The sequence below is a fragment of the Drosophila erecta genome, unplaced genomic scaffold (genome assembly GCF_003286155.1).
Source record: "Drosophila erecta strain 14021-0224.00,06,07 unplaced genomic scaffold, DereRS2 tig00000092-arrow-pilon, whole genome shotgun sequence".
NCBI lineage: Eukaryota > Metazoa > Arthropoda > Insecta > Diptera > Drosophilidae > Drosophila > Drosophila erecta.
This window is the reverse complement of record NW_020825207.1, coordinates 19,082,114-19,098,943: the sequence shown is the minus strand read 5'-3', so window position 1 is coordinate 19,098,943 and position 16,830 is coordinate 19,082,114. Positions and strand designations below refer to the sequence as shown.

Below are 16,830 nucleotides of genomic sequence, written 5' to 3'. Positions count from 1 at the left end.
CTAAGAAGTTAAATTTAATGTGGTAATAATATTTTACCTGTTTGTCAAAACCATCGATTCGATTAGTGTGACCTTTCAACGGTCAATCTGTGCGATGTGCCATTCAGAGCGACTAGTCGACAAGCACTGATTGGACAATTTCTTTGCCAAAGCAAACTGCAAAGGGTTTTCTGCGCTCAAAAGACCATTTACGCATCTTTTTCCTGGAGTTTTCGCCATCCACGGAGTGCCCAGTATCGGTCCCCATGTGAAAGAGTCCAGTGGACTAGAGAACGGCCAAGAAAAAAGGCGAAAAGCGAGGTGAAAGCAGGCGGTTCTGTCATCGAAAAGGGGGAGGAGGTGGCTCCTCTGAAGAAATCGAATCCAATCGAGAGCCTAACCACTTGACAGCGACATGGAACGGCTGTGAAGGACTTGGCAGATGCAAAGGAAACTGGCACTCGCATCCTCCGGACTGGGACAGGGATTGGATTTGAGAGCCGCGGCGCGGTGTAAATGCGTGCTGCCGTTGGCCTGATGCTGTCGCACGGTGCTGGTGGCATGGAGCCAGCGATGTCACGCCCGGACTACGAGCAGAGCGCCCTGCACCACAGCTGTCTGCTGGTGCTGCTCCGCGGCGTGGGTCCATCGCGCGCCCGCATCCTTCAGCGGGCGTTCGAGAAAGTGCGACGTGTCAATCACATCCGGGTCAATGGTGTGTGTGGCTTCTATCTTGCTATGTTGCTATCTTTTTGGTTACTCATTATTCTCTGGCTTACAGACTCCTCTGGCCATCCTCGCTCCATTTGGATCCGCTTCGTTCACGATCATCCCGTGGAGCACAACGATTGGGGCGACTTTCAGACCCATCGCCGTCTGCTGGGACTTATCACTATTGGTAAATTCGATAGTCAAACCGAGCTCAATGAGCTGTGCCGTCAGCACGAGTCCCTGAAAGTTCGCTACGGGTCTACACTGTACGAGTCCCGTGCCATTTTCTTTGGACCCGATGAGCCGCCTCTGGAAACCATTGGGGAGGTGCTGGGACCCCCGACATCTGGGGGACGACGCCTCCAAGACGAGTTCACAACGCCATCGAACTTCAAGGCGCAGGCCTTCTTCTATCGCGAACAGGATTCGTGTGCCGATCTCGAAGCTCGAATTGGCGACTTTGCCAGTGCGCTGTTTTGGGTGCTAGAATCACGACGGTTAGAGCGATCTCGCGAGAAGGCGGACAAGGTGAGCCTGTTGCTGGCACCCTTTGAAAAGCGGGACTTTGTGGGCCTAGACATGGAGTCGAGAAACAATAGGAAAAGGTGCGTAGGTCGTGTGATGAAGAACCTGGCAGATCTTTCGCTGCAAGCCGGTCTGGTTGACGACGCTTTGAGTTTGTACCACAATGCGAATGAAACCTTGAGGTCGGTCGGTGATTCCCTGTGGGTTGGGGCGACCGAGGAGGGTCTGTGTGCCGCTTCCGCAATGCTCTTGTATCCCCAAATGCGAGAAACCGAGACTCTGCACAGAAACTCGTCGCTTCAGGAGGCGGGTAAGTGCCAGAAACATAATTAGATATATATGCCTTATTCCTCATTCTTTTTAGGCACCTCTCCTTTAAAAAACACCCCTGAGAAGTGGCGTGCTAGCGACGCCACCAAAAAGATTAGCGCCAGCGACGCCACCGCTAACAATGTGGATTCCTTCCAGCCACAGCAGCGCGTAACCTCGAACTCATCTTCCTGCTCATCCGTGTCTTCCCTGGTGACAACGGCGACCAATTCCTCCGCCTCGGACACGCCAACAACATCGTCTTCCTCCACTTCGACGATATCGGCAGCACCGATACCAGGACATCAAAGAAACGGCGATCTACCGGGTAACATCCTCAAGGCGGAGGAGATCACCAACTACTATCGGAAGGCCATCATCAACTACAGCAAGTATAGACACGCAGCCACTATAGAGACAGAGGCGGCCCTGAAGGCCTCGCGGATTTGCATCGAGCAGAATCGTCCCCTGGATGTGGCCATGTTCTTGCAGAATATACTGTACATAAACCTGAGCATGAGCGAAGCCGAGCGAGTAAAGAGATTTGAGGTTATTACGGACCTGTACCAGCAGATAGGATACCAAAGGAAGGCGGCATTTTTCCAAAGACTCGCTGCACTCAAGCACGTTCAGCAGGGCAGCCAAGCGCCGGACTGGAATCAAAGTTACCGGCTCATGTTAGGCAGCTTTACGGGGTACCGGCTTTGTCTCGACCCGTTGGAGGTGATAGAAAATGCAGCCGGCTGGCCGGCGTTGCAAATCGATCTGGTCCAGACCCTCATAACGGCTGCCAGGCGTTTGGGACACTCTGCTTTGGCCACGCGGCACATGACCTTTCTGCTGCAGACTCAGTGGGATAACATGTCGCCAACGGAGCAAAGCGAGATGGCTGTGCAACTGCAGGTAAGTCAACAAAATACGCATCTTATTTTGCTGACTAAAATCGGTAAATTTTTTAAAGAATTTAAGCGCTCAGTGCGAGGGCTCTCCTGTTCCCCTGGTGCTGGAAAATGGCACTGTGATACCACCCGCCAATCTCACGGATCTGCCCTACTGCCTCGATCTTCAGGTTAAGGATTTGCCCGCTCATTTACGACCGCAAAGAATAAAGGTGGCCAAAGCGGATAGTGGACCTTTCTTATTTACCCCCATACACTTTAATTCCGTGGACAGAAGGGACCAGAAAAAGGACAAAAATAAAATAGGTAAGATCCAGGTCAAAGCTCTGCATAATAATACTTGACCAATTTCCATATTAGCCTTCCAGTGGGTGCAAAACGATCTTAGTGAAGTGACGGTGCGCCTGCGGAATCCCCTGCCCTTTGAGCTGGCCGTCACGGACATGAGATTGCTGACAAACGGCGTGGTGTTTGAGTCTTTGCCTCAGACTCTTGTCCTTCAGCCGCATGTGCCCACGTATGTGGCGCTACATGGAACGCCAATTGAGACCGGGCAACTGGATCTGCAGGGCTACAGCACGCACACGCTCGGTGTGAAGTCAAACTGTCGCCTGAAGCACATGCGTGGACGCAGCTTTCCGCCCAACTACGTGGTTGATGTCATACCCGCCCTTCCTAGAATATCTGTGAAAACTTCGCTACCACAGACAGCGACGTTTAGCAACATGAACAGTGCGGATATCGTGGTGACCTCTGCCAGCTTGACGCTGTACAATGGAGAATCCTCCAGCTGCACGATAACTATTACTAATGAGAGCGCCACGCTGCCACTGGAGCACCTAGAGTTTAGCATCAACTCAAGTATTGAGCCGGAGCTGCAGCAAAAAATTTTCCAAATAGATGAGGAAGCCATCAAGGTAAGATTTGAGATCTTACAGCGAGTAAATAACTTTCGATACCCTTTCCTTGCAGGCCAAGTTGCCAGTGCCTCCGCAGGGTACCATCGAAATTATACTGGATGTTTATGCTGAAGCGGACTTCGTCTGTCCTCAACCACCGGCTTCATTGCATTCCGGCACTGCTCCTGGGGACTACGGTGCAGCGTCACTATCGCACTACTCGAGCGTTTCCACCTCTGGGCATGCCAGCTTACCCTCGAGAGTCGGTTCTCCACATCATCGTCGAAATGAGCCACAGAATTCCAGTTTCCGATCGACCATTTCAGGCGGTCCACCATCGCTGGCTGCCCTAAGCCTGCAGCCTGGCGGCGGGGGAGGAGTAGGACCTTCCAGTCTTGGGTCACAATATAACCAGCACATAGAGGCGCAAGTCAGATTCAAGTACTCCGGCGGAGAGGCTTTGACGGCGGGCTACTGCCGCCAATGTGCGGTGTCCTTTAATCTAGAACTGTTGCCTAGCGCACAGATTACAAGCTGGGATGTGCTTCCCGCAGAGGTGTAAGTGTAACCTATTTGATTTTCAAAGCAATTATTCTTAGTATTGTCTATAACATCTACAGAGCCTCCCAATTTTACCTGGTACTTGACATCTCCAACCTAACCGCTCAAGAGATGTCGCTCAACTATACGGACACCAAGAATATACTCATTGAGGCCAAAGAGAGCTGCCGGGTGCCCATTCCCGTGGATCGCTGCTCCCTGGAGAAAGTGGTGGCAGCTCGGGCAGCCGAGGCAGCTGAGAATCTGGAAAGGGGTATGATAATTCTCAGCTAATTTGAACTCTCATTAACCATTTGTGTTTATCTTTCAACTAGAACTCTGCTTTCGGACACAGTTGCTGTCGTTTAACGATGCTTTGAGCAAGCTCTGCTCAATTCACATAGCCGAAAGGGTGAAAATTAATTGGCTGCTTACGGGGACGGATATCCAGGGAATCGCCTCACTGCGAGGTATAGTTCTCTCCCAGTCTATGGTGGATTTGACAGCTGTGTCGCCTTTGGAGTGGGGTAAGTTGCTCGTAGTCTTCTTTCCCGACTTCGTAATGATAATTGCATTTCATCTCCAGCTATCAGCTTTCAAGACACGCTCGTGCAGCCGCACAATGAGATTGTGTGTACGGTGGGCCAGCGGTCGCTGCTGAGCATCCAGCTGGCCAATCAATCCCTGCAACCTCTTAGAAATTTGGTGCTGAGCATAAAGTTCTATCAGGATTACCTGAACGGAATGGAAAATTACAATTTAGAGACACGCGTGGCCATTTCAGGACCAAATAGGTGAGAACAAAAGAAAAATATTGAAGCGAAAGTTAAATATTTAGACAATATCAACCATCTTAGAATTGCAATACCACTACTGGAGAAGAACGAGAAGAAACAGCACACTTGCTCTGTGATATTCTTTACCCCCGGACGTTTCAAAGCCAGCATCGAGTGTACCAGCAATCCGCAGAAGTTGGAGCAGCCGGCGTCACTGCTAACCCGCTCCTGTCCGGCAGAAGCGGAGACTGCCGGCCAATCGGTCATGTTCTCCTCCAGCTATGATGAGCAGCAGCCGCATGTGTGGAAACTAATTCCGCCTATCGAGGTGACCGTCGTGGAGCAGTGAAATGTTACCTGTTGCTAGTTTAATTTCGTTATAATGTTTGTGTATGTATTGTGTATACACCCCTACTAATCCCCTACTCTCGTTGAAATATTTGATTCCCACGCCCTGTTATATCTGTAATCATGAAAAGCAATTGTTTGTAAAGAATTCTTACCTAGATACAACATTTAACGCATAACACTGTATATAATTAAGCTGAAACACAAAGTAATTCTGTACCCTAAGCTTGATAGAGAAAATGGCCATAACATAACATAACATCGTAGAACTCATAGTCCATGCCTGTAAAACATATACATATTTAAGCAAGCGTTACGCTATTTAAATAGATAGCAAATGTTCCGCTCACTGGAAGCCACGCCAAGCATTATAAATTTTGATAACAAGCTCGTGTTTACAAAATATTTTTATACAATTATCGGGGGAATACACATGTATCATTATGAACTACATTTTAAGATTGTTGCTAAAGAAATTATGCCAATGAAATGTGTGAACTGTAACTGTAGTGTAAAAGCAATAAACTCTATTTGACGAAACATGGTATTGGGCCTCTCCTCCTCAACCGAGTCTTCTTATCTCGTCCATGGTGAATCCGTTCCGGTTGAGCATTATACAGAAGATAACGTAGACATAATAGCTTCCCGGGATGAATGTCAGTGCCCCGATAATACCCAATGCCCACACCCGATCCGAGCGCTCCTGGCTCGTGTCCGTCACCCAGTTTAGGGTGGCGAAGGCGATGCAAATCTGAATGCAAAGACATCAGATCAGAAGTCCGAAAGAGACACCGCACCAGCCATTACTACTCACAATGCCACCGATGAAAAGCAGTAGGATGATGACGATGGTTTTCCAGGGCACTGGACCTGGTTGCGCCGGTTCCGTCCACTGTTCATTAACGAATCCATCGGTCTCGCAGTGGGACTCCACCCCCTTGATGTATTCTCCAGAGCTAGCTGGCGAGGTCCTCGTGCCCGCCGTATTTAGGCGATGCCGCGACTCCGATTCGGTGGGCTCCATAGTAGGCCTCTACCTACTGGTCGATCTTGACCAGATGCCAATTTCAGACTAAGCATTTTGCACGGGCCAATGTTATCAGAAAAAACAGCTGATGAGACTGCCAACCTGGGAAAATTCAGCAAACACACTAGAGGCTAAATAAAGCCAAAAGCAATACGTTAAAAACAACAACTTTTTAAAGAGTTTTATATTTAATTTGGACAAATTTCTTGCATGCCTAAACTAAATTTGAGTTTACTCGAGTGAACTCGGGTTTTGAAATTTTCATCGCACCAGTAATTTGGAAAAAAAAAGCACACAATTATTTAGCTATCCTTGATGGTTGTTTTTGAACACAGATCTGCCACACGTTCGTTTTCTTCATCCAGATGGAATCCGTCGTGGTCCAGCTGGCTGGGAATAAATCCGGAGATCCAGGTCCACCCCATTCGCCTGCCCAGAAAGGTCTGAAAGTTCCGGCGCAGTTTGCGGTCAAAAGGAAACTTTTGAAGATTAAAATTATAGCAAATATAGCTACGGGACCACTGGTCATAAGCCACATAAGCAGCTACGAATACCCCGATCCACAGCATGACGAATACCACAGTAAACAACACCTCGTATCTATCAGGCATCTTGAAATACATTACCCTGATAATAAGCGAGTTTAAATAGGCGTTCTTAAATTCTGAAGAGTTTGGCGCGCGATCAGAACGCATAGAGAGCTGGTATCTGCCCCCATGTAGCACGTAAATAAATATAGATGATGACGTTAATGAAATCACGCAGCTTAGGAATAAGTAGATGAGGAAATAGAAAAAGTATCTATAGTTCTCGTGGCCAATGCAACATCCCGTAAAGAAGCAGTGATGATCTCGCTTCAGCACACAGACACCACACTTCCTGCAGTGGCGTGATTGGGGTGGAGCGTGAATCCCGCACTCGTCGCACTTGTGCCAGTCCTCACTGTGCTCTCCCCGCTCCAACTGGTTCTTCATTAGCTTGGGATCGATGCTAGGGTCCACCAGGATGCACATGACATAGTTTGACATCACATTCAGAAAGAGGAACACCGCCAGCAGCATCTGAAATACGTAACCAGATGACCCGTAATCCGACAACTCCGGCAGTATAATCTCCACCAGAACATAGTATATGGCGGGCAAGCCACATAAAATGAACACAATGAGAAATTGCTCCAACTTCTTTTTGGGCCAGATGTTCTTCAGCGACCGAAACCTCATTGTAACAAAAGTATTTTGATAAAATTTTAAAAACACTTGCAGAGTGCAAACTGGTTTGGAAATATAATGACCGGATTTTGAATAAGCTACTCTAGCCTACACGATTTATCAATATTTTGTCGGCTTTGCTTTACCATTTGGAAGCCCACTTCCTCAAAAATATTTTAAAATTAAAAGTGTTTCACACTGCATTAGTGTTTCTTAAGCATCAGGATTAAACGTAAAGATCAATAATATAATCAGTCTTCCATTTATTGGAAATCATACATTTGCCATTATTACGGACAGCCTTGAGACACATCTTTCCTAATACGGGATTGCAAAGATAGATTTAATGCATATGTTGAGTTTATTTTGTATATATACATATAAATTCATTAAACTACAAGTCTAGAAATCCTTCGTTCAGTTTATTCCAGTCGAGATATCCGGGTTTACTGCAATATTTAAAAATTAAAATTATTGTAGTATTTTGTAACATGAAAGCAAACAGCGAATAATATTTTTAAAATCAGATCTACTATCAAGATATATCAGTCACAGACATCAGTCGTCCCTATCTATCAATTTCATCACATAAAACGACATTAATCTATACCAATCATCATACTTACATCTCTGAAAATCCTTCTTTTGTGGTTTTCCAGTCATAGATATCCGGGATTCCTGCAATGATTAAAAATGAAAGTTATTGTAGTATTTTGTAACATGAAAGAACGCACCGAATAATAGTTTTAAAATCAGATCTACTATCAAGATATATCAGTCACAGACATCAGTAGTCCCTATCTATCAATTTCATCACAATTTATAAAACGAAAATAATCTATACCAATCATCATACTTACATCTCTGAAAATCCTTCTTTTGTGGTTTTCCAGTCATAGATATCCGGGATTCCTGCAATGATTAAAAATGAAAGTTATTGTAGTATTTCGTAACATGAAAGAACGCAACGAATAATAGTTTTAAAATCAGATCTACTATCAAGATATATCAGTCACAGACATCAGTAGTCCCTATCTATCAATTTCATCACAATTAATAAAACGAAAATAATCTATACCAATAATCGTACTTACATCTGTGAAACTCCTTCTTTTGTGGTTTTCCACTCTTAGATATCCGGGTATTCTGCAATGATTTAAAATTCAAGTTATTGTAGTATTTTGTAACATGAAAGCACGCAGCAACCAATATATATTTAAAATCAGATCTACTATCAAGATATATCAGTCACAGACATCAGTCGTCCCTATCTATCAATTTCATCACATAAAACGACATTAATCTTTACCAATAATCATACTTACAACAGTGCTGTGCTCATGGGCATACCCAGACCCACGTTGGTCCCCGGAAGTCTCAAAGTGGGACTCTTTGGGCCACAGCTGCCACGGTGCCGAAGGAAATGGCTGGTTTTTCGTGATCCGTCCATATTTCAGTTTCTTTATAACTATCAGCTATTAAAAATATGCTCTTCCATTGCATTTTGCGGAATACTCTTGAGTTTTCTTTTGGCCATCGTCGTTATTTCAGTTTATATTTCTTGAACTGGGCAACACGTGGTGCGGCTCTGCGGTGACCTGAAACTGTGACTGGTTCACCACCGTGACAAGAAGTGACGAACAGGAAAATACTGGAATGGAAATTTTCTGGATTTTTTGGTGACTTTTGAGTGGCGCCCCGCTTTTAAGATTTATTTGAACCTGTAGACGATTTTCCAGTTTTTATTATATAAATAGATATTGCGATTCGGACGCTGCTACGGACACATAACTTGCTTAAAACATTTACAACTTTCGCATCCTAATTGGCCAACAAATTAAATTGCTTATTTCTTATAATTTACATGGCAGTCAGTGACCTTTCATGTGACTAATCTGAATCAACAAAACTAATCTCACTCGATACAAGGCTGTCATAACTCAAAAATAGGGCATTGTGGGGTAAACCTAAGATAAAGGCTATTATCAAGCCTATTTCCTTTTACTAAATACGATTATTGAGAGGCTAAATATCGTATACCAATGAAATTGGTATCCACAAATTTGGCCAATGCCTTGTTTTGTCAAATATTATCGAGCAGGAATTTGCGAACAAGATTCTCTTTTTATGGTTTTCTTAGATGCCCTTACAAAGTATAATCATTTTGGGTTCCGACAGTCTTGCATTAAGTGAGCTATCTGTATACTAATTGGGTCCCAGCCGACTCATGGGTCCTCTGTGGATGTGGTTGCCTCTTGCGCAAGCTGCTCCTGCTCTAGCTCCTGCTGCTGAGCCAATCGCAGACGCTTTTTGGCCTGGATGTCGGCCAACGTTTGTTCGATGGAGCGCACATCCTTCTTGTTCTTGCTGGGCACGAATCCGTAGCTTTGGTTGGTCTCCGTCTTACGGGCCGCCTGCAATGCGGCCGACTCTCCGATGAGGTGGGCATACTTGGCCTTGTAGTTGGTCGTAGGCTTAACTTCGCCGGAGTCCTGATCCGCGGCTGCGGATGTGGACGAGGCGGAACTTGCTGCTTCGGACGTGGAGGCTTCTTTGTCACTTTGCTCCTGCGCCAATCGTTCCCGCCGTCGCTCCGCGTACTCCTTGGCTATCTCCTCGTTCCAGCCGTCTCCATTCCGACGGGCCGTGACTTCATCCTCGCCAGGAGCGTGCTCCTTTTTGTACACAACCGAATGACGGTCCACATCCTCGCGGCCAAAGCTCATGGCAATGAAACCGCCATTTTCGGCTACTTCGTGGATCACCGAGCGATGCACCTTATCCAGCGGCTGGAACTCGATGTATCGCCTGTCGTCCTTGGCGAATCGTCCCATCCGTTCGTCCACATACTTTCGGAAGCGGAGGAGCTCCTCCTTCTGTTTGTTCTGCATCCGCTCCATCATTTCCCGCTGTTTCTTGATCAGCGTCTTCTGTTGCTCGTTGTTGGCAGGCGGCGCATCCATGGCGTTGAGTATTGAGTCGAGCAGATCCATTTTTCCGCCGTGTTTTCCTCGATTGATGTTGAGCAATTGGCGGATGTGCGCCTGCGATGGGATCGACAGAAATGCGAGGGAATCTCAGTTAATCGGGCGGTTCGCTCTTTGTTGCCGCATTGTTAGGGACTTACCACTCTCTGGCGTTTATTATTAGCCCGTTGGGATGTTCGATTGCCGTTGATTTGCTTGTTTTAGGGGGGTTTAATATAATTATAATTATATTGACAACCGGTGCTTGTGCACCAAATAAATTCTGCGAAAAATACTGAAACTAGGGAAGGCCAACTTGGTCGCAATTGCCGTTCTTTGGTATTTTCAAATTGTACAACAGCTGTTTACACTCGACCGCCGACTTGAAACCTAAATCTTGAAAGATTTAAAAAGAAATATTCAAAATATTTTGCTTTAAATCATGTAATAAGAGCTAACACATAATTGTTTTTTTTTTTTAATATCGTGTAGAATCTTGTGAAATATACAGTACATAAAATATTATTGTGCATATATTATGATTTCTCAATAAACAATATTTTCTTAGTTTTATTTTGACTTGCTTCCCCTATGTGATTAAAAGAAATACGCCAACTAAATTATAATAATTTTACTTGCAGCGCAGTGTACATAAGTTCAGAAAACGATTTGGCAGGTCCGTTGGAACGCTTTTGCATTTGAAATAAATTTTCCGCGTTAAATCCGCATAAATACCGTTTGAAATCGGGAACACGTGCTAAAATGGATGTGAAAAGGTCCACATTGGTCCATTGGTTCCGTAAAGGACTCCGGGTACACGACAACCCCGCCTTATCGCACATTTTTTCCGCCGCTAACGCTGCCCCAGGAAAATACTTTGTCCGCCCGATATTCATCCTGGATCCAGGAATCCTCGATTGGATGCAAGTGGGCGCCAATCGATGGAGATTCCTGCAGCAAGCGCTGGAGGACTTGGATAACCAGCTACGGAAACTTGGTTCCCGTCTGTTTGTGGTGCGCGGGAAGCCCGCAGAAGTTTTCCCCCGTATTTTCAAGAGTTGGCGCGTAGAAATCCTGACTTTTGAGACAGATATCGAGCCGTACTCCCTGTCCCGAGATGCTTCCGTGCAGAAGTTGGCCAAGGCAGCGGGTGTCAAAGTGGAAACTCACTGCTCCCACACGATTTACAATCCGGAATTGGTTATTGCAAAGAATCTCGGCAAGGCTCCAATTACCTATCAAAAGTTCCTGGGCATCGTGGAGCAACTAAAGTTACCCAAAGTTCTGGGGGCTCCTGAAAAGCTACAAAATATAACTACACCACCTAATGATGAAGTGGAGCAGGAGGACTCGGCGGCCTATGATTGTCCAACGATGGAGCAATTAGTAAAACGACCGGAGGAACTAGGACCTAATAAGTTTCCGGGAGGTAAACATATAGTTAAAGTGTTGATCACAACTACATATAATAATATGGCATTCGTTTTGGTACAACAGGTGAAACAGAGGCCCTGCGCCGCATGGAGGATTCCCTAAAGGACGAGCTCTGGGTTGCCCGCTTTGAGAAGCCCAACACGGCACCCAATTCCCTGGAGCCTAGCACTACCGTACTGAGTCCTTACCTGAAATTTGGATGCCTTAGTGCCCGACTTTTTAATCAAAAGCTCAAGGAGATTATTAAGCGCCAGCCGAAGCACTCGCAGCCGCCCGTTTCGCTAATTGGACAACTGATGTGGAGGGAATTCTACTATACAGTGGCGGCAGCGGAACCCAATTTCGATCGCATGATGGGCAATGTATACTGCATGCAGATTCCGTGGCAGGAGCACCCTAATCACTTGGAGGCCTGGACTCACGGACGCACAGGATATCCTTTTATCGACGCCATCATGCGTCAGCTGCGCCAGGAGGGTTGGATCCATCATCTGGCCCGGCATGCGGTGGCATGTTTCTTAACGCGTGGAGACCTCTGGATCAGCTGGGAAGAGGGCCAGCGGGTGTTTGAGCAGCTGCTGCTGGATCAGGACTGGGCACTAAACGCTGGCAACTGGATGTGGCTGTCTGCGTCCGCCTTCTTTCATCAGTACTTTCGCGTCTACAGTCCGGTGGCGTTTGGCAAGAAAACGGATCCCCAAGGGCACTATATCAGGAAGTATGTGCCGGAACTATCAAAATATCCATCTGGCTGTATTTATGAGCCCTGGAAGGCTTCGCTGGCGGATCAGCGGGCATACGGCTGCGTCCTAGGCACGGATTATCCTCACCGGATTGTCAAACACGAAGTGGTGCACAAGGAGAACATTAAGCGAATGGGCGCCGCCTACAAAGTGAATCGGGAGGTGCGCACGGGCAAGGAGGAGGAGTCGTCTTTCGAGGAGAAATCGGAATCCTCCACTTCAGGCAAGCGGAAGGTGCGAAAGGCAGCCGGAAATGCCCCTAAGCGAAAACGTTAAAATTTAAATTTGTTCGCTACCTTATTTAAGAGGTAGGTAGATCTAAGGAACGTGTTAATATGAATCAAGGATTGAACAAATGTTTGATGTACTATTTAAGGTATAAGGATATTAACTTGTTGAATGTTATACTATTTACACTATTTGAAATGTTGGTATATTGAATACATGGTATTGGAACGCTCAAGTTCAAGTCAATAGGTATAATAGAGTGACTAAGAATATGTTTAAACACTTGGATACTTGACTTAAAATATATCAATAAAGCTACTGATCAGAATAAGAAATGAGGAATTTTTGTAGAGAAAAATAAGGAATCATTTTAGCCTTGGTATTGGCTTCCATCACAATCGAGATTTGTCAGTTGTCGAGCTAAGCTGTGAATTTCAGTCATATCTACAATTTCGGCAACATAAGACCTTCCAATTTTTGTTTGTAATAAGTACATTTTTTACTTTACGGTTTCTGGTGTGATAGGTAGTTAGTTTCCGAACTCGATACACCGATAAAAACCATGTTTCGCAATTTGTCGATGCTGAGGAACCAGTTGGCGCTGCACCGAACCCTTGTGGCCCGCCTGACTTCGCGCTCCAAAATGTCCACCGGTGTTACGTGCCTAACCATTAACCGTCCGCGAAACATCGACGGTGTTACCGTGATAGATATCAATATGAATGATATGGCCAAGAATGACGTGGAGTTCAATCGCAATTTCGTCAACTCGCTCACATTGATGGACCGTCCCCATTTCCAAGAGGTGACTAATACGGTGGGAGCGGATGCAGTGGAGTCGCCGCCGGCAGAGAATTCGATTCCTGGAGACACTGTGGAGATCCTGCCTCCTGGCGCACCCAGTTCCGTCATAGGCGTGGACGGCAACCCCATCGTACCCATCGAGATAGACGGCTGGAATCAGGACGAGGAGGATCCCACCGTGCAGAAGAACGAGAAGGACGTGGACATTGGCAACGATGACGAGTACAAGGCTGAGATGGCGCTGCGGGTGCCAGAGGTCAGGGAAGCTCAAACCGAGTACAAGGGCATTAAGGTGAAGCTGCCGGATATGGCCAGCCAGGATGTGGGCACTTATCGCTTCCGCCGGGACTCAAAGGATCTGAAGGAGGTCGGCGACGACACGCGTCTGGTTCGATTTGACAAATAGGGAAGACAGTTTACCTTTGACTAAGCATTCAAAAATTCGTTTCGATCTTCTGGCCCACTTACGCTTGTAACTTTTCCAATTTTTTCCAGTTGTGAGGTAAGGCTAGTTTCATTCTAAGGGTAGTAGGTAGTAGGCTGCACTAGCATTGATGTAATAAAATTCAAATACGTATTCAGTTGATGGAGGAACTGAAATCTCGCATTTGCACCCATGTCACCAATCTGTTCCGAGTTCGATTGGTGATTATGATGCGCACATGGCCACTAAGAACTGTCAGTTGGCAACCGGGCGCGCTTTAATGAAAATCCAACTGTGGACCACGACTACTCTTTTAACCCACCCATGCCCCATGCCCCATGCGCCCACATCCACTCTCCATATCACAAAAGATCGCTTTGTGGTCAGTGGCAACCGAATCCGGGGCAAACACTTCCCATAAATTGCATTAAAAGCGGGCCAGGAGCGAAAACTACTCGCAACAATGCAGCCGGACATAAACACGCTGCAAAATGTTTGTAGGCTCTAAACCAAAATTGAATTTGCGGTTTTGCTTGCGGGGCGTGGCTGTGGGCGTGGCCATTTAGTGGGCGGCGGCTGGTGGAGGGTGTGTGCAGGTGGGAGCCTGCAAATAACTGTAAATGAAGCTAAAATGTGGTCAGCCGAATTGTGGATGTAATAAAAATGGCCACGGGCTGTGCCAAATGAAAGTATGGTCAACAAGATTGATTATAATCAATATCAACAGGGCCGGAAACCATTGCTGGAAATACTCGGAAAATCTATATATTGATATTATGCCATATATGCTCGTATGTACAAACATTTCACGCAATTCTAGGTACTACAATTGCGTATTTATCATCGTGGTTTTCAGTGCTTTCACATATTTAGTTGCCCTTTAGTTGTCTCGCATTGCTCGGAGTTACTTATAGGGTTTGTCTGCTTAGTTAAGTTCGAAGAATTGTGGGCCATCTTAGGCGATTGCTTCTGGCGTTGGTAATACTGAAGACAGCTTTTATCCTTATTCGGGGTTTTACCAATAATGTTGGAAATGAGGCCATCGATCGCTCCAATGCGTTTCTTAATTTTGGCTTCCAGTAGCTGGCGACTTTCGTCGTAGATATTAAATTCCGCAATGTCCTTCGTTTTGTCTTCCATTCTTCAAGCTAGTTTTCCCAAGTTCTCTTATCCACTGAGAGAATTCGGGATTGCGAGCAGCTTGAAGTTTATATTTTTTCACAAGTTCTTTGCTGATTCGTTGCGTGCTCATTAAGCTGCCCAATTGTTATGCCGAGTACTGAAAATATATCGCCTAAAAGAGTTATTGCCATAAACTTCATATTGGTTATTCGAAGTGCTAACTAAAGAGAATACCTAATGTGGGAAAGTCGACAAGGGCAAAACAAATCGATGGATATGCTTTATGTCGAGCATATCAAATAGGTTAATGATTAATACCTAAGCCATGGAAAGAAACTCCTCTGGTCAAAAAGCGTTATCGAATAAATTAAAACAAATACGTGTCTATTAACAATTACTTTTGCATTTTCCAATTGTAAAAGTAGAATAGGGGTTGGAAGCAGGATTTATTTGATTTTTGTAAAAATCGGTATGATCAATAGTAGTAATCGTAGTAATCGTTTTCTTTCCTTCGTCGCCTCCCTTTTGTAGGACATTTCTTGCCATTTTGGAAAATAACCTCCTTTTTTCTTTCGTTGGAGGATTTGTAGGCATTTCGAAGTTCATTTTCCTGATGCTGGTAGTGCTTAACACATCTCCTGCCACCCTCCTTTTGGAAGATCAGGGATCTGAGCGTGGTCAAGCGTTCGGTAATTTCATCTTCAAGCATTTGGCGAGTCTTATCGTAGCCCTTGAAATCAGATTCTGCCATAATCCTTGCTTCAAAGCTACTCTGGGCGGCAACATTGTTTATCTTCTCTATCCACCGGGAGAACTCGGCGTTTCCGATGGCCAATACTTTATACTTGCTCACAATATTTCGAAGCCTCCACGTCACCAGCCTGTCCGCCTCTTGAAAGTCCTTACTACTTAGGGCTGTGCATATATTATATTATCATGTTTTATAGAGGCGGATATGCGGGAACAACTCACCGAAGTGCAGATTTATCCATACTAAGAGTGCTATTATATTCATTCCGCTAACCAGCATAGCCAACTGATACGGATATTTGGAATATTGCTGGCTTATAAGGCTAAAACATTTGATAGAAGGAGGTGGCAAACCGATTCGACAAGCTTGAAACTCTATACAACTGATTCTTTACACCCTTATAAATGCTGAGTAAGAAATCCACAATATATTTATGTAGCTCATCCATCATGTGACGTACATGCTCGCTTAAAATCTCCGCTGAACCGATGGAGAGCTGATAGACATGGAAATGGACTTGAGTACTCGGGAAAACTCACTGCCATCAGTTTGTGTCGGAAATGATGTGGTTGGTTACTTGCGGTCCATGTGCTGCAGCTGCTCTCCTGATGACGTTGGACATGGATATGACGACTGGCTGCCGGAAAACTTACTCCTTGACCAAGTTTTAACCGTAAATGTAACTACCGCAGTTAAACTTAGGCCCGCTGGCAGCAGGTCAGACAACCGACAGCAGACATCCGACTTCAAATACCAGTCGGTTTTAAATTAAACACGACAGCACGCTTTAGTCGAGTTCCTCGACTATCAGATACTCTCTATTTAGCTAGTGGGAGTGCGAACAAGAAGTTTCCGCATTCCCTTATTGATAAAAATTGGCATAACAAATAATAATGGAAAACAACCTTTTCATATGTGAGGACGTGGCAGGTTTGGGCGTTAGAGTGGGCGTGGCAGCATCAGCAAATAGGCTTGCGCTCTATCTCAACTTTCTTGCTTTTATAGTTCCTGAGATTTCGACGGTTATACGGGCGGATATACATACCGGACGGACAAACTTACGGACAGACGTACGGACAGACGGACGGACAGACGTACGGACAGACGGACGGACAGACGGACGTGGCCATATCGACT

General features: G+C 45.6%; 8 protein-coding genes and 4 non-coding genes across 13 annotated transcripts; 3 read left to right on the top strand and 9 right to left on the bottom strand.

Moving 5' to 3' along the window:
- The first annotated feature begins 104 nt into the window (after window positions 1-104).
- LOC6548890 (protein brunelleschi) lies at window positions 105-5,092 on the top strand. The gene is made up of 10 exons (XM_001974096.3): window positions 105-694; window positions 761-1,525; window positions 1,580-2,427; window positions 2,486-2,729; window positions 2,784-3,340; window positions 3,396-3,880; window positions 3,943-4,136; window positions 4,198-4,389; window positions 4,449-4,656; window positions 4,720-5,092. The coding sequence occupies exons 1-10, from the start codon at window positions 496-498 to the stop codon at window positions 4,985-4,987; spliced, it is 3,960 nt and encodes a 1,319-aa protein (XP_001974132.1). The 5' UTR covers window positions 105-495; the 3' UTR covers window positions 4,988-5,092.
- Window positions 5,093-5,375: 283 nt separating this feature from the next.
- On the bottom strand, window positions 5,376-6,102 carry LOC6548891. The gene is made up of 2 exons (XM_001974097.3): window positions 5,801-6,102; window positions 5,376-5,737 (listed from the first exon to the last, which is right to left on the bottom strand). The coding sequence occupies exons 1-2, from the start codon at window positions 6,008-6,010 to the stop codon at window positions 5,549-5,551; spliced, it is 399 nt and encodes a 132-aa protein (XP_001974133.1). The 5' UTR covers window positions 6,011-6,102; the 3' UTR covers window positions 5,376-5,548.
- Window positions 6,062-7,349, bottom strand: LOC6548892 (probable palmitoyltransferase ZDHHC24). Its single transcript, XM_026980445.1, has 2 exons — window positions 6,284-7,349; window positions 6,062-6,144 (listed from the first exon to the last, which is right to left on the bottom strand). The coding sequence occupies exon 1, from the start codon at window positions 7,231-7,233 to the stop codon at window positions 6,316-6,318; it is 918 nt and encodes a 305-aa protein (XP_026836246.1). The 5' UTR covers window positions 7,234-7,349; the 3' UTR covers window positions 6,062-6,144; window positions 6,284-6,315.
- A 391-nt stretch (window positions 7,350-7,740) lies between these two features.
- Window positions 7,741-7,815, bottom strand: LOC6548893. Its single transcript, XR_046556.1, has one exon. It is a non-coding gene; the product is annotated as a small nucleolar RNA Me28S-Cm2645 (small nucleolar RNA).
- A 154-nt stretch (window positions 7,816-7,969) lies between these two features.
- On the bottom strand, window positions 7,970-8,044 carry LOC6548894. Its single transcript, XR_046557.2, has one exon. It is a non-coding gene; the product is annotated as a small nucleolar RNA Me28S-Cm2645 (small nucleolar RNA).
- Window positions 8,045-8,203: 159 nt separating this feature from the next.
- On the bottom strand, window positions 8,204-8,278 carry LOC6548895. Its single transcript, XR_046558.1, has one exon. It is a non-coding gene; the product is annotated as a small nucleolar RNA Me28S-Cm2645 (small nucleolar RNA).
- Window positions 8,279-8,439: 161 nt separating this feature from the next.
- On the bottom strand, window positions 8,440-8,514 carry LOC6548896. The gene has a single exon (XR_046559.1). It is a non-coding gene; the product is annotated as a small nucleolar RNA Me28S-Cm2645 (small nucleolar RNA).
- Window positions 8,515-9,338: 824 nt separating this feature from the next.
- Window positions 9,339-10,512, bottom strand: LOC6548897 (sperm-associated antigen 7). The gene is made up of 2 exons (XM_001974099.3): window positions 10,349-10,512; window positions 9,339-10,265 (listed from the first exon to the last, which is right to left on the bottom strand). The coding sequence occupies exon 2, from the start codon at window positions 10,212-10,214 to the stop codon at window positions 9,447-9,449; it is 768 nt and encodes a 255-aa protein (XP_001974135.1). The 5' UTR covers window positions 10,215-10,265; window positions 10,349-10,512; the 3' UTR covers window positions 9,339-9,446.
- On the top strand, window positions 10,494-12,915 carry LOC6548826 (cryptochrome-2). 2 transcript variants are annotated; one of them, XM_026980502.1, is made up of 3 exons: window positions 10,494-10,631; window positions 10,829-11,616; window positions 11,685-12,915. In XM_026980502.1, the coding sequence occupies exons 2-3, from the start codon at window positions 10,950-10,952 to the stop codon at window positions 12,638-12,640; spliced, it is 1,623 nt and encodes a 540-aa protein (XP_026836303.1). In that variant the 5' UTR covers window positions 10,494-10,631; window positions 10,829-10,949; the 3' UTR covers window positions 12,641-12,915. The 2 variants fall into 2 exon arrangements, with proteins under 2 accessions (XP_026836303.1, XP_001974136.1); XM_001974100.3 differs by lacking the exon at window positions 10,494-10,631 and having other exon boundaries at window positions 10,716-11,616.
- A 98-nt stretch (window positions 12,916-13,013) lies between these two features.
- Window positions 13,014-13,990, top strand: LOC6548827. The gene has a single exon (XM_001974101.3). The coding sequence runs from the start codon at window positions 13,155-13,157 to the stop codon at window positions 13,800-13,802; it is 648 nt and encodes a 215-aa protein (XP_001974137.1). The 5' UTR covers window positions 13,014-13,154; the 3' UTR covers window positions 13,803-13,990.
- Window positions 13,991-14,681: 691 nt separating this feature from the next.
- LOC26526256 lies at window positions 14,682-15,142 on the bottom strand. Its single transcript, XM_015157281.2, is given in 3 exon segments — window positions 14,682-14,964; window positions 14,966-15,052; window positions 15,054-15,142. Coding segments are annotated over 3 exon segments (459 nt in total).
- A 187-nt stretch (window positions 15,143-15,329) lies between these two features.
- Window positions 15,330-15,970, bottom strand: LOC6548828. Its single transcript, XM_001974102.2, has 2 exons — window positions 15,915-15,970; window positions 15,330-15,857 (listed from the first exon to the last, which is right to left on the bottom strand). Exons 1-2 carry the CDS (start codon window positions 15,955-15,957, stop codon window positions 15,418-15,420), a joined length of 483 nt encoding a protein of 160 aa, XP_001974138.1. The 5' UTR covers window positions 15,958-15,970; the 3' UTR covers window positions 15,330-15,417.
- Window positions 15,971-16,830: the final 860 nt, after the last annotated feature.

Excerpts from the sequence above, each read along its gene's own strand:
- LOC6548897 (XM_001974099.3), bottom strand. The coding sequence starts at position 10,214 with ATGGATCTGCTCGACTCAATACTCAACGCCATGGATGCGCCGCCTGCC.
- LOC6548827 (XM_001974101.3), top strand. The coding sequence starts at position 13,155 with ATGTTTCGCAATTTGTCGATGCTGAGGAACCAGTTGGCGCTGCACCGA.
- LOC6548826 (XM_026980502.1), top strand. The coding sequence starts at position 10,950 with ATGGATGTGAAAAGGTCCACATTGGTCCATTGGTTCCGTAAAGGACTC. Across the intron at positions 11,617-11,684 it reads ACCTAATAAGTTTCCGGGAG|GTGAAACAGAGGCCCTGCGC; the intron begins GTAAACATATAG and ends TTGGTACAACAG.
- LOC6548890 (XM_001974096.3), top strand. The coding sequence starts at position 496 with ATGCGTGCTGCCGTTGGCCTGATGCTGTCGCACGGTGCTGGTGGCATG. Across the intron at positions 4,137-4,197 it reads AGCTGAGAATCTGGAAAGGG|AACTCTGCTTTCGGACACAG; the intron begins GTATGATAATTC and ends TCTTTCAACTAG. Across the intron at positions 4,657-4,719 it reads GCCATTTCAGGACCAAATAG|AATTGCAATACCACTACTGG; the intron begins GTGAGAACAAAA and ends CAACCATCTTAG.
- LOC6548828 (XM_001974102.2), bottom strand. The coding sequence starts at position 15,957 with ATGAATATAATAGCACTCTTAGTATGGATAAATCTGCACTTCG. Across the intron at positions 15,858-15,914 it reads ATGGATAAATCTGCACTTCG|CCCTAAGTAGTAAGGACTTT; the intron begins GTGAGTTGTTCC and ends ATATATGCACAG.
- LOC6548891 (XM_001974097.3), bottom strand. The coding sequence starts at position 6,010 with ATGGAGCCCACCGAATCGGAGTCGCGGCATCGCCTAAATACGGCGGGC. Across the intron at positions 5,738-5,800 it reads TGCTTTTCATCGGTGGCATT|ATTTGCATCGCCTTCGCCAC; the intron begins GTGAGTAGTAAT and ends CTTTGCATTCAG.
- LOC6548892 (XM_026980445.1), bottom strand. The coding sequence starts at position 7,233 with ATGAGGTTTCGGTCGCTGAAGAACATCTGGCCCAAAAAGAAGTTGGAG.